The following is a 13,235-nucleotide window of genomic DNA, read 5'->3' as shown; positions in this document are numbered from 1 at the left end:
TCTTTTAGCAATGCCTCGGGCTGCCCGGAGAGCATTGTTCTGTATGACTTGTAGTCTCCCTAAGTTTTTGTTGGAGCTTCCTAGAAGGAGTACATTGCAATAGTCTAGCCTAGAGCCGGTGATGGCTCTGGCTATGTTGGTGCAGTTCTCTTTGGAGAGAAAGGGTCTGACAGCGTTGATAAGTTTGGCATGATAGGTAGCTGCAGAGGCTATTGCGTTGACCTGTCTATCCATGGGTAGGCTGGAATCCAGGTAGACTCCCAGAGTTTTGACAGAGTCGGAAACTGGAATTTTGATGGAGTCAATGGTGAAGTGACTGAATTGGGCGTCTAGATTTTTTAGGGTGTCGGGAGAACCTACCAGGAGGAGTTCCGTCTTGTCAGAGTTGAGGCATAGTCCGTTGTCTGCCATCCAGGCTTGGATGGTGTTGTAGAGGTTGTTGAGGGTCAGGGAGTCAGTGGTGTAGTTACCTGTGAGAGTGAGGAGGATCTGAGTGTCATCTGCGTAGTTGGTGTAGGAGATGCCCATGGCGTCGAGGATGAGGAAGAGGGGTCGTGTGAAGATGTTGTATAGGGTGGGGGAGAGGCAGGAGCCTTGGGGCACACCACAGAGTATGATGGTTGGTGAGGAGGAGGCTAGGTCAGAGAATACTTGCATGGTTCTGTCTTGTAGGAAGGAGGTGATCCATGCTGTGGCCTCTGGGGAGAATTTGGCAGTAGAGGAGAGGTGGTGGCATAGGACGTCATGGTCAACGAGGTCGAAAGCCGCGGATAGGTCAAGAAGTAAGAGAAGTGCTGGTTTACCCAAGTCTTTCGCATCGTCCATCTGGTTTTTCAGGTCAAGAAGGGCTGTTTCGGTTCTGTGTCTGGGGTGGAAGCCAGATTGGCGGAGTCCAAGGAGTTTGTTCTCTTCAATGAAGTGTTGGACCTGCAAGTAGGCTGCTTTGTCCAGTATTTTAAGGAGGAAGGGGACAGTGGTGATGGGTCTGTAGTTGTTGGGGCAGGTGGGATCGAGCGATGGCTTTTTTAGAAGAGGGCGGTCCCAGGCATCCTTGAGGGAGGCAGGGACTTTTCCTGTGGTAAAGGAGGCATTCACAAAGGCTGTAAGGAAGGGAGCTAGCGCTTCCGCGCAGTCTTTGATAATGGAGGCTGGGCATGCATCACCTTTGCAGTTAGAGGGTTTGATGTTCCTCATTATGTTGATGATGTCTTTTTTCCTGAATGGGTTTGAAGGAGAAGGGTAGGGGGGATCAGGGGCGGGCGGTGGGACTGGGATGTGTTTGTTCGGTAGGGCTTGTTTAGTGGCTAGTATTTTACTTTTGAGGAGACTTAGTTTGGATTGCATGGCCTTTTGTATTTCGTCACACCAGTCTGTCTTTGGTGAAATTCTGGGGGGCAGGAGTGGGCGTCTCTAGCTCCCTGAAGATGGCAAAGATTTCTTTAGTGCTAGATTGGGCCTCCGAGATTCTGGATTCAAAGGATTTAGCCTTTACTTGGGTGATAGCCTTTTTGTATTTGGTGGAGAGGGCTTTAAAGATCATCTTATCTTTTTCGGAGTGGGACTTTTGCCACTGTGTGAGTGTGACTTTTTTCTCGTTGCGGATTGCTAAGAGGTCTGGTGTGAACCAAGATTTGGAGTGGGTAGTGGGTTTGGATTTACGAGGTTTGAGAGGGGCAATGGCGTTGATAGCTGCTTCGATGGCAGCATCATAGGTTGATGCAATTGTTTCGGGGTCTGAGGAGAAAGGTGGTCTGAAGGCTGGGCCTTGGAGGAAGGGCAGTAGTCGCTCCTTAGTGAGCTGGCGGGAGCTTGTGGTGAGGCAGGGTGGGAGCGGTTGAGGTGAGGGGGCAGCAGGGGAGCTGGTGGTGAGGATGCTAAAGGTGATGATGTGGAGGTCAGACCATGGGGTGGGAGCGTTTCCTGCGATGATGAGTGGGCAGTTATGCTGCGTGATCCAGTCAAGCGTTCTGGCCTGGGTGTGAGTTGGGCTAAGGATGGTGTTCTTGTAGCCTAGAGCCTTAAGGGCAGAGTCAAGGGATTTTGCTGCTACGTCCTTACTGTGCCGGAGCCCTAGGTTGACATCCCCAAGGAGAATGACAACCTTAAAAAACAGTCCAAAGCCAGAGAGGAGGTGAATGAGAGAGGCTTGGAAGTCTCCTGTTGGGCCTGGTGGGCGGTAGATAGTGTGCACCGTAATGGTGTCACGCCGCGCGCTCGCTCGCGTGCGCCACTTACCTGCTACGGGGATCCGGGTCCTTGGCCTCGGCAGTCTCCTCCTTCATGGAGACTCTACCCGCGGTGGCGTCTTTTCCCACGCCATTCCGCGGTCCGTGGGCGCAGCCATCTTGCGTGTTCTGCGCATGCGCGGATCGTCAGTGTTCGACGTTCGCGCATGCGCAGTAGCCCGAACTTGCGTTCCGAGCCTCGCTTTGGCCCCGGACCTTAAAAGGGCTTCGCATACACGGAGACAACGCATCTCAACGCGGTTGTTGCCGTGTATGCGCTGCTGGAGCCTGGTTCCTGTGTTACAGCTTCTCCAGTTACTCTTGCTAGTTTTGCCCTGCCTTGTCCTGCCCTCCTACCTTCCTCTTTCCAGCCCCTGGTACCTTCAGTTCCTGGTTCCCCTGCCCGGTCCTGTACTTTCTGGTTTTGGGGTTTGGAGGGGTCTTCTCTGGGTTGCCTGTCTAGCCTTCTCCCTTCCTTGTCTCCTGTCCTGTGGGATTCCATGATCAGTCCTTCCTGTCCTTGCTGCCTGGACTTTTCCCTTCCTCCGCCTTGTGCCCTGCCAGTACCCGTGCCTTACTGCCTTCCTGGAAGTCCCTAAGAACAGCTCATCCATCTACTGGTGATTCAAGGAGTCATTCGCCTTCTCTGCCAGTGGAAACACTGTCCCGATGTCACGTTAATGCAGAGAAGTGCCACCCGTGGCGTTGGGAGTTGGTTCAGTGCTATCCTGCCATTTATTGTCAGGAGGGTGTTGGGTTAATTTTCCGCGTTACTGCTTCATCGGCATCGTCGCTCCGACAGACTGGCTGCCTCGACTCCACGAATCCCGGGAAGAAAAGGTAACCAGCGATCCCGTGAAACCTCATTTAACAAATGGGGCAGTGGGGAGAGAGGGTTATTTTGACTTGGAGGTAGTCGCCGTTATTGTTGGTCAGGGATTTCTCTACCTTTCTGATAGAGAGGCAGTCTCTGAGGTGAATAAGTATCCAAATTCAAGACTATGGAACAACAGCGTCCATGTTTGTAGCCTCGGTTTGCCAACCGACGATATAGTGATCCTAGTCAAACCATCTAATCTATTTTGCATTACTGTGCTGTCTTCTGTGAGGTTTGCCTTCTTGCATGCTGCTGGTATCGTCAGCCCATTACTTGATCTTTCTTCTTATGTAGGCCATTTGGGTGGAAGGGTTGGTAGACAGAAGAGAGCGGACCAGATGTTGCAGGCCTCGGGCAAGCATAGTTTAAGGTCTGCTTGTTTGACACAAAAAACAGTTTGGTTTTTGGTAAAAGGTTTTTATGCACGTTTATAAATGAAAATGTCACAAGTCATTGTTTTGAAAGTATTTAAAGCTTTAAAATACAACAGACAACCCAGATTAAATGTCACATCGATTGGTATGCTGGTTGTTATATACTTCCCTTGATGATGGAGAGAATGAAGCTAGAATCATTCCCATTTTGCATAACACGCTTCTATAATATTGTGTTTAAAAATGGTCATGTTTGGTAATGTGATTTGTGTACTTTATAAGTCTGTTTTTTTAAATAAAATTAGATTGTTTTAGTTCATGGTAAGAACTGGAAAAGAAAGTGTTCACATGTAGAAATTGCAGAGTTGGCACAAATACCACTTTCACCCCTTCACACCGTAACCAATGTGTGATCCTGGGCATCTCATTTAATCTTGTATTGCCTAACCTCTCACTAGTGCCACTCCCTAAACCTTTCAAAATTGTCAACTCTTCCGAGAGATTTCCTTATCATGGTATGATCTTCATAAAATCCTTATTCAATGTGTTAATAGTGAGCATATTCATATCGCACACCACAGGCATTTGTTCCTTTGATATGTAATGGCAACACTACTTGAAACCCATATCCCACTTCTAATCTCAGTCTGTCTGGATAAAGACACCTTCCTGGTAGCTGCTAATCTGCCTCCACTATCCATGCTATGGTATGTGTAGCTTTCTCCTTCCTTCCAATTGGTTTCCTATGCCCATGTATGAGCACTGGTGCATTCTGTGAGGCAGCTAATGTGAGTTCTCTGTCTATTCCGGGTTACATGTACCTTTTACATACGGTCCTGCATCTACCTTCCTGGATGCTATTGATAAAAAGTATCCTGTATGCACTAGAACAGTAAACCTGTTGTGGGCTGCTAATGTTGGTCTTCAAATGCTACTTGTTTATCATTTTGATTAGAGCAATGAAGAGGGCAAGGGGACTTAAAGGGAGTTAACATGCTTGTTATGCTGCGAGACAGCATGTCAACCTATAGGATCTGAGCGCAACGGGTGGGGGCGCAACCAGTATTCTAGATCCCTTAATTCCTTTGGTTTGGTGGAGGGGCAAAGCTGTCCGTGCCCAGGGCCCCAAAAGTGCTTAAAATGGCTCTGAGTATCGGAAGTTAGATCGTTATGCAGAAAGAAACACTAGTGAACACGCTTTCAGCCACACACAGAGCCGTGGGCTAGAGCTACGAGATGACGATCATCACCAGTTTTACTTGAATGGCAGAGTGGTTTCACAAACAAATTCATTCAACACAACCTCATATGCAGATAATGTGAGTATTACTGGGGGCGGGGCACAATCCGGCGCACTTTGCACGGGCCCTGCCTCTTTATTTCGGGGAACCCTGGGGGGTCTTGGCAGTGTGGGGGAGGGTAGGAGGCTACAACCATGGGAGGTGCAGTTGTGGGATGTCCCGAGAGTCGATGAGCCAGCTGCTTGTTGTGGGTAGGGCCGGTGCCGGGAGGTCTGGGCGCGGGGGTGCTGGGGCCGGGGCTGTTGAGAGGTGTTGCGCGGATGCGTTTGGAAGTGGTGAGTAGTTGGCGGAGCTGGGGACAGGGTGTGAGTTGGTGGGGGGCGTTTGTTTGTGGTAGGGTAGCTGTTGGTGTGGATTGGTGGGGTGTGGTTGTTTGCGGTTGGGTGGCTGGTGGTGTTGAATTGGGGTAGTGGTTGTTTGTGGTTTGGTGGCTGGAGGTTCGTGTGGAAGTGTGGGTGTCGCTCGGGTTGGTCGCGGTGGGTGGGCGGCGGCGCACGGTGCCTCGCCTGAAGCGCATGTGTAGGCCTACGGGCTGGGGTCTTGCGGGTCTGCGCGCTGATCTCCGGGGCACGTTGGGTGGTGTTTTGAGTGGTGGGGGTGTGTGTTTGTGGTGGGGTGGCTGGTGGTGTTGGATTGGGGAGTGTGGTTGTTTGTGGTTAGGTAGCTGGTGGTGTTGAATTGGGGGTAGTGGTTGTTTGTGGTTTGGTGGCTGGAGGTTCATGTGGAAGTGTGGGTGTCGCTCGGGCTGGTCGTGGTGGGTGGGCGGCGGCGCGCAGTGCTGCGCATGTGTAGGCGTACGGGCCGGGGTCTCGTGGGTCTGCGCGCCGGTCTCCGGGGCTCGCTGGGTGGTGTTTTGAGTGGTGGGGGTGTGTGTTTGCGGTGGGGTGGCTGGTGGTGTTGAATTGGGGGTAGTGGTTGTTTGTGGTTTGGTGGCTGGAGGTTCGTGTGGAAGTGTGGGTGTCGCTCGGGTTGGTCGCGGTGGGTGGGCGGCGGCGCACGGTGCCTTGCCTGAAGCGCATGTGTAGGCGTACGGGCCGGGGTCTTGCGGGTCTGCGCGCCGGTCTCTGGGGCACGCTGGGTGGTGTTTTGAGTGGTGGGTAGCTGGTGGTTTGTGTGGAAGTGTGGCCTGTGTGTTGATTGGTGGGTCTGGTGCACATCATCCTTTAGGATGGGGAAGCTCTGCGTGGGTCCGCCCGCGCCTCCGATAATTAAGAAGAAGGCTGTCCCGAGTAAGGCCTCCCTCTGCAAGTTTCTTCGCACTTCCTGTGGTGGAGCTTGTGCTGCTGCCTTTGGACGTTTTCCTGTGCCCCTCCCTGTGTGTGCTAATAAGAGGCACTGCCTCGGCGCCGCATGGGCGGCAGAGGGTATACCGGCCAGGATGATGTGCGGCAGCGCCGAGACCCTGCTCATCCTCATCCTCATCCTCCCCTCCCTCTGCAGCAGCTGCGCCCGGGGCGGTCCGCGAGACCCCCGCCTCCCAGGTGAGTTCCGCCGCCCCCGCGGGTACTTGCCCCCAGAAACTTGCCAGTACTGTAATGGGGGAAGGCGGGTGTCGCAGATAGTCGTCGAAGTGGGGGGGTACGGTGCTCCTCCACTTTTTTTTTAAAAAAGTTACAATAATTTTATTTTAAAAACAAACCGTTCCGGAATGGTTGTGTTTTAAAATAAAAGTGTAAGAAGTTGAAACTTGCATTGTCAGTACACTGCACTGAACGTTCCCCTCAAATAGCAGGTGCATGTGATTGAGGGAGGGGGGGAGGGGGGGGAGGGGGTTTGTATTGGGCGTGTGATGGCGTTTGTGGGGAGTATGTAAAAGGCCAGTCGAAACATAGTTCCACCACTTGTTTCTGGCAGGTGGGGTCACTTAGTGATGTTTAACCATAGCCCCCTTGTTTCTGGCAGGTGGGGTCACTTAGTGATGTTTAACCATAGCCTGTGTGGTCACTTAGTGATGTTTAACCATAGCCCCCTTGTTTCTGGCAGGTGGGGTCGCTCAGTGATGTTTAACCATACCCCCCCTTCTTTCTGGCAGGTGGGGTCGCCTAGTGATATTTAACCTTACCCCCCTTCTTTCTGGCAGGTGGGCTCGCTTAGTGATGTTTAACCATACCCCCCCCTTCTTTCTGGCAGGTGGGGTCGCCTAGTGATATTTAACCATACCCCCCCTTCTTTCTGGCAGGTGGGGTTGCCTAGTGATATTTAACCTTACCCCCCTTCTTTCTGGCAGGTGGGCTCGCTTAGTGATGTTTAACCTTACCCCCCTTCTTCCTGGCTGGTGGGGGAGCTTACTGGTGTTTAACCATACCCCCTCCCTTCTTTCTGGCAGGTGGGGTCGCTTAGTGATGTTTAACCATAGCCCCCTTGTTTCTGGCAGGTGGGGTCACTTAGTGATGTTTAACCATAGCCTGTGGGGTCACTTAGTGATGTTTAACCATAGCCCCCTTGTTTCTGGCAGGTGGGGTCGCTCAGTGATGTTTAACCATACCCCCCCTTCTTTCTGGCAGGTGGGGTCGCCTAGTGATATTTAACCTTACCCCCCTTCTTTCTGGCAGGTGGGCTCGCTTAGTGATATTTAACCCTAACCCCCCCTTCTCTCTGGCAGGTGGGGCACCTGTGCCCGTGGTCCTCCCCGAGGGCTCCCGTCTCTGTCTCGCCGCCTCCGCCGCTGCCCAGGTCTTCATCAATGGCTCAAGATCACACGCGTCCATCGGTGTCCTGAGAGGCGCCGTGACCTGCTACGACTCCCGGCTCACGGGCCGCGTCCCGCCGCGGCTCTGCCACGGATCCATCGTGATCACCGCCCTCGCCCGCAGCGACGCCGGCACCTACGAGGTGGAGGAGGAATCTAGGGGTGCCATCATCTCCGCCATCCAGCTGACGGTCACCCCAGGTGAGTCTCAGCGCCTCCTGGCCCCCTACCCGCTTCCTAGCGCTGCGAGCTTTATGCGCCTAAAAAGGGTGAAGATGGCCTGCGGGGGCAAGGAGTTACCCGAGCATTCAGGGGTCGCAACCAGAACCACAATCCATAGAGCAAACCCCCCCCCCCTTTTCCAGGGACGTACTTTTAGGAAAATGCCCGGGGTAATGGAAATAGCTTCACATGACCTGTGAGACCCTTCGCCCCCCCCCACTCCTCTCTTCCCGCATGACATCACTAGAAATGATGTAATTTCATCCCACCCCAAGTGACATGACAAGAAATTCAGGTTAGTCAAACTTTAATACTCGGTAGCCCCTACAAGGCATCATCTATATCCCCCCCCCTCCTTATTCTGCTCTCCACTTCCTCCTTCCACCTCTTACCTCTTCTCTCCCTCAGACCATCTCCCACTCCACCACTCTAGTAGCACAGACGGCAGAAGCTGTAGAAAGTCGCCTGCACACTCCAGCAGTGCATGATGGTCCTGGTAGTTCTGCAAAAAAGAAAAGCCAACTTGGGCCAGAATTTAGAGCGTTCAGTGATTGAACATGGAACCAATCTTTCCCTTCACGGCACGTTCGGGGGTGCGGGGTGGTGGGGGAGGGGGTCTGCGATGTAAGCACTTACCCCCCCCCCCCCCTCACCTCTGGGGTATAACTGGCTCTACCATATGCCCAGGTCTCCTACCCAGGGGGTGGGGGTGGTTCCCCATCCCACTGACAGTATCAAGTTCCTGGCCCCGTCATACAGCCTAGGCAGAGAAGCCTTTACACATACATGTTACTACCGTCTCCCTGTTTTGCTGCATTTCACTTCAAAGATCAGCTGTGAGAGAACGCTCGCACACGGACTCAACTGGTGCCTGAAGTGGTGCCTTTACCTTTAATTAGACTCCGGTCCCGCCTCCTGGAAGAAGGAGGAAGGAGGAAGGAGGAAGTGCCTAGAAAAAGGGGACCCAGCAGCCCTTGCGGCGAAAAGGGCTGCCGTCTGTTTTGCTGTTTGGCTGGATGCTGGACCTCGGCTGAGGTATTAAGATCCAGGAACACATAAAGACGCTGATACTGGGGAACTCATACTGGGGAACTCAAGTAAGTCCCCCTCAATGTAAACGTCTGTCTGTAACGAGTGACAATAATCAGTCTATTTTGATACACGATTTATTTGGGCAACAGAGGCAAAGATCCACTTATATTAGCATATACCTGGAAAACAAGCACTGCAAGAACAAAGGCGGAACGGGAGACTGTGGAGGCTTTGACCTCTTTGATCCCGTCAGACGGACGTGACCCGATACAAAATAGCAACTGAGGAATTATTATGTCAACAAGATATAATCTGAGAAGCGGCCCGGGGGCGGACGACCATAAGGAGCAGGAGGGGGAGAGCCCCAGAAATGACTGCGCTCCAATCCAACATAATACCTTGCAGGAGTTGCAAATGAGTATTCCAGCAGGGCAGCCCGTGCTAACCTATGCACAAATACATAACTCTACTCAGTTACATCAGAGTAGAAGGATAGACCCGGGACATATAGCTGCCTCATTGATTTCAACGCTTAAACGGGGAAAGGATTATACAATAACAACCTCAAATATTAAAGGAACTATAGATCTCTATTTTCAGAGAGAAGGGCAGAGAAAGTGTATAGAAGGAGAGGGTGTGGGTGTAACAACTCCTATGATTTGCAATATAAACCTGGTGGCTGAAAGGAGTAATACTTCTTTGCAAATGGCAAGCCTCGACTTCTCGGATGGCAGCAATTTGTCTGTAATTCCACCAGGGACTCGGTTAGACGCTGATCCCCCATCAAATGAAATAATAAATAACAAAACTGGCCTAGGGGCCCATCTGACAATGAATTCGCCAACGAATACACATGAACATATTCCTCTAGAAAGTCCGTCAACTAAGGAGCACAGCGCTAACCAGATTACTTTAACAGCTCTACATTTTGTCCTCCATTCCTTGGTAGGGGTCTTGGAGGCAACCAAAAGTGACACTCAAGCCCACACTGGGATTTTGTTAGAAATATCTAAAGATTTCGATGTATTTGAGTCCTCAATAGTTGGCCTTACTACAGCCATAAACAGTACAATTCTTCCTTCAATAACATCATTGACTGGAGCTCTGACATCCCAAAATATGGAGATGGCTAACATTAATAAAATGCTTCAAAGCATAAGTCTAGATGGAAAAGAAATCAAAACAATGCTGTATAACTTGTCTCCGATCCAAGGAAATAAGGGGCAAGAACTAGTTCGCTCAGCAGAGCCCGCGAAAGAACAATCTTCAGTGATTTGGGACGACACGCCATTATCCTCATCAGTGATGGAAGAGTTCTGTCGCCTAGCCCACCTGGCGGAAGCTATTCCACAAGTAGAGGTGATCTGCATAGAGGAAGAGTCTCCCCCAAAACTAAATGACTTGGAGAAGGAAGAGGGTGATGGAGAAGACCAAGAAGAACAAATCACACAAAAAAAGAGGGGGAGAAGAAGGAAACAAAAAAATGCAAGGCATAAATCACAGCAAGTGTCTAGGCAAGAAAAGAAATAAAAAAACATGAAGGGAAAGAAGGCGAGCAATTCTGATACAAACAAATTCATTCAGAATATAGTGAGCTTACCTAATAAGCAGAATAAGAAAAAGAAGAATAAAGAGGAGAAATTGCTCCTTGGATTTGAGATAGAATCTTCTGGGGTGATCGGGTGTGAAATCAATCAAAAGAAGACAAGGACAAAATGGAACCCCGATACTAAGGAACCAGCTAAGAGAACAGTAGGAATACAAACAGAACAAATTGGCAGTAAAAACTTGCAAAACTCAATTGGCCCAGCTGCGGGTATACTGCCATTGGAGATTGCAAAGAAATCAATAAAGTGGGCCCCTATTTTTTTGCCTAGGGTTAAACGGGCGCCCACAACTTCTCCACAGTTAAGGGCTCTGGTATTGAAAATAGCTCCGATATTTTTGCAAGGGCAAAAAAGGACCAATAAGGCATCTGAACAAGTGGAAAAAGGAGAGGAAAGAGCAAGAGAAAACCTTCTACCAATAGTGACCCAAGGGGAGTTATCATCACCATTAACCTCAGAAGAAGGGGCAATAAACAATGCCTCGTCAGAGCAATTAAAAGACAGTCAAACTGAATGTCGAAAAGAGGGAGAGTTAGAAGGAAGAGTTGAAAGAGAATTAGCTTTGACAAAAATAAATCCGTTTGCTGTACCTCAGCTCTGGTTCCGAGGTCAGAAAGATAAGATGAATTGTAAATATCTAAATAGAGGGTCACTTTTGATATTGTTTAAAAAGATACCAGAACTTTACCTATTTTCATCAAGCGATATTGAGTACATTAAATTTCCTGACAGTCAAGCAACCCATTTTGTGGAAGTGGGATTTACATCTAAGGTAGGAGCAAGGGCAGTGCTGGACGCAGCAGATCTCTTGCAGAGTCGAGGTATAATTGTATACGAAGCCATCCCACTAGATTTGGGGGTAGAGGAAGAAAGGGAAAAGGGAGGGAGTGAAGGAGGAATAATACAAAATGATCAAGTAAAAAGAACACCAGTGGCTACCCGTGAGAAATCGGAAGAGGATAAACGGGCAATGTGGGTACTATTACCAGAGATTTTAACACAGGTTTGCCAGAAATTAGGCATGGGTGATACCTGCCTTTAGTTGGGAGAGAATGAGGGTAGTGAGCTGGAACACGCCAGGCTCCAGTTAGTTTAGAAATCTCAATATGAGAGCGGAGATATTTGGTTTAAACGACCTGGTTATCCTACAGGAGACTTGGCTGGTTAATGAGCCAGAATTGGAGGGGTTCAGAATTATCACCCAACCAGCAACAACCAGTGGGAAAGGAAGGCCAAAGGGAGGCCTGCTACTTGCCTGTAAATCCACTCTCTTTAAAAAAGTAAAAATAATCTCAGATGAATGAGACGGGATTTTGGCAGTAATTTGTGAGGCCTATACATCAAATGGGTCAAAACAAATAGTAGTAGTAAATTTATATTGGAATCCCGCGTGCTCGAAGCTTACTATTTTTCTGGACGGTCTGTCGGGTGTGCTGACAGGAATAAAAATGGCTTATCCCAATGCATACGTTTTGGTGGCAGGAGATCTAAATTCCCAATGTGTGGAGGGTGGTAAAGGGAGAGGTATAACAACCCACAAAGCCATTTCTGCAAATGGAAAAGTGTGGAGATCCTTTTTTAAAGAATGGGATCCGAAAATGGGGAAAGGATCCCTGGTGGGGGACATTGCAGCAGCAAGTACCTGGTCCCGGGGAGGTTCAGAGTCTATATTGGACTATATGTTTATGTCAGCAGGTATGTTTGCTCAATGTGAAAACATGAGAGTAAGGGAAGGAGGCACAAGCGACCACAAACGTCTGGAAATGTCGGTAAAATGGAAGAATGTTAGGAAGGTAAAGATGCAGATGGACTGCACAGTAGTAAATAATCCGAAAAATCGGCTAGTTAAATATAAAAGGGAGGGAGAGGAGTTGAACAGAGCATTGGATAAGTGCAAACAAGAGCTAAGTGAAAGAAAATGGAAAGATATGTGCAATCCTTATGTTTCCCATGACTTCTTGTGGTCGGTTGAAGCCCCAAACTGTGTGACGGGGAAAATGAGAAAAAACCATAAACATACATTTGATAAACAAACTTGGGAAAAGAAACGTGAGATGCGGTGGGCAATAAGTGCCATTAGAAGGGAAGAACATGTCATAGCAATCAGAGAAGTTAAAATAAAGGGAATCAGAAGTAAGTATAAACAATGGTCGAAACAGCAGCAAATGCTCCGGGCCCAGGAGGACGGGGAAACTATGCTTAAGGCAATTCTAAATAAGAACTCACAACATTTTTGGTCATTATTTAACCAACAATCGATGGACCAAGCCGGTGCTCAGGCTAATATGGTCACAGAGTTGGAGTGGGTAAACTTTCTGTCAAAGAAATATACTAAGCCAAGGGGGGGTTTATTCTTCCCTATTTCCGGAGTACAATGGAATCTGGATATAACGGAAGAGGTCTTCCATGCCCTTATAATTAAGTCTTCAGCCTCAAGGGCGGCTGGTCCAGGTGGAAAGTAATTTGTTTTCCAGCCTCGTGTTAAGAGAACTGGAATATTGCGCTGAGTTAAATAACATTCTTCCAAAACAACAGACGGAATTTCGAAAGGGTCATTCGACATCCTTAAATGGCATAGTGCTTTCCACGATGTGTAACATCAAGGAGGGGGGAAAAACACCACGATTATATGGCGCATTTATAGATCTATCTAGCGCGTTTGACTTGGTAAATCGGGACAGATTATGGTTTAAATTAAGAGACAGGGGAGCTCCACCCCAACTTATTGATATTTTGGTCTCACTCCACGAAGGAAATTCAGTCCAAGTAAAATTAAACGCAGAGGAGTTCTTATCAGCACTTATCCCTGTGAAGAGGGGGGTGAGGCAGGGGTGTATGGTGACTCCCTTCTTGTTTAGTTTTTACTTGGCCGATTTTGGACAGGAGGTCTATGGGGCAGCATTGGGCA

At 49.3% G+C, this 13,235-nt stretch overlaps 1 protein-coding gene across 8 annotated transcripts in view; it reads left to right on the top strand.

Annotated features, from left to right (window-relative positions):
* The window catches only part of LOC138522091 (uncharacterized), a 300,314-nt gene that overhangs the window by 270,214 nt on the left and 16,865 nt on the right, over positions 1-13,235 (top strand). For 6 of the 8 annotated variants that reach the window (XR_011283237.1, XR_011283236.1, XM_069635343.1 and 3 more), the window contains exons 2-3: positions 6,218-6,258; positions 7,380-7,667. Coding sequence is in view for 6 of the 8 variants with exons in the window: in XM_069635343.1 (XP_069491444.1) it covers positions 6,218-6,258; positions 7,380-7,667 (329 nt within the window). In the remaining 2 variants the exon portion in view is untranslated. The remainder of the gene's footprint in view (positions 1-6,217; positions 6,259-7,379; positions 7,668-13,235) is intronic. The other 2 variants (XM_069635341.1, XM_069635346.1) reach the window with 1 other exon arrangement.

Source organism: Ambystoma mexicanum, chromosome 13, assembly GCF_040938575.1.
Source record: "Ambystoma mexicanum isolate Mex_15411 chromosome 13, UKY_AmexF1_1, whole genome shotgun sequence".
Lineage (NCBI taxonomy): Eukaryota > Metazoa > Chordata > Amphibia > Caudata > Ambystomatidae > Ambystoma > Ambystoma mexicanum.
Note: the sequence above shows the minus strand (reverse complement) of the source record. Positions and strands in the feature narration are given on the sequence as shown.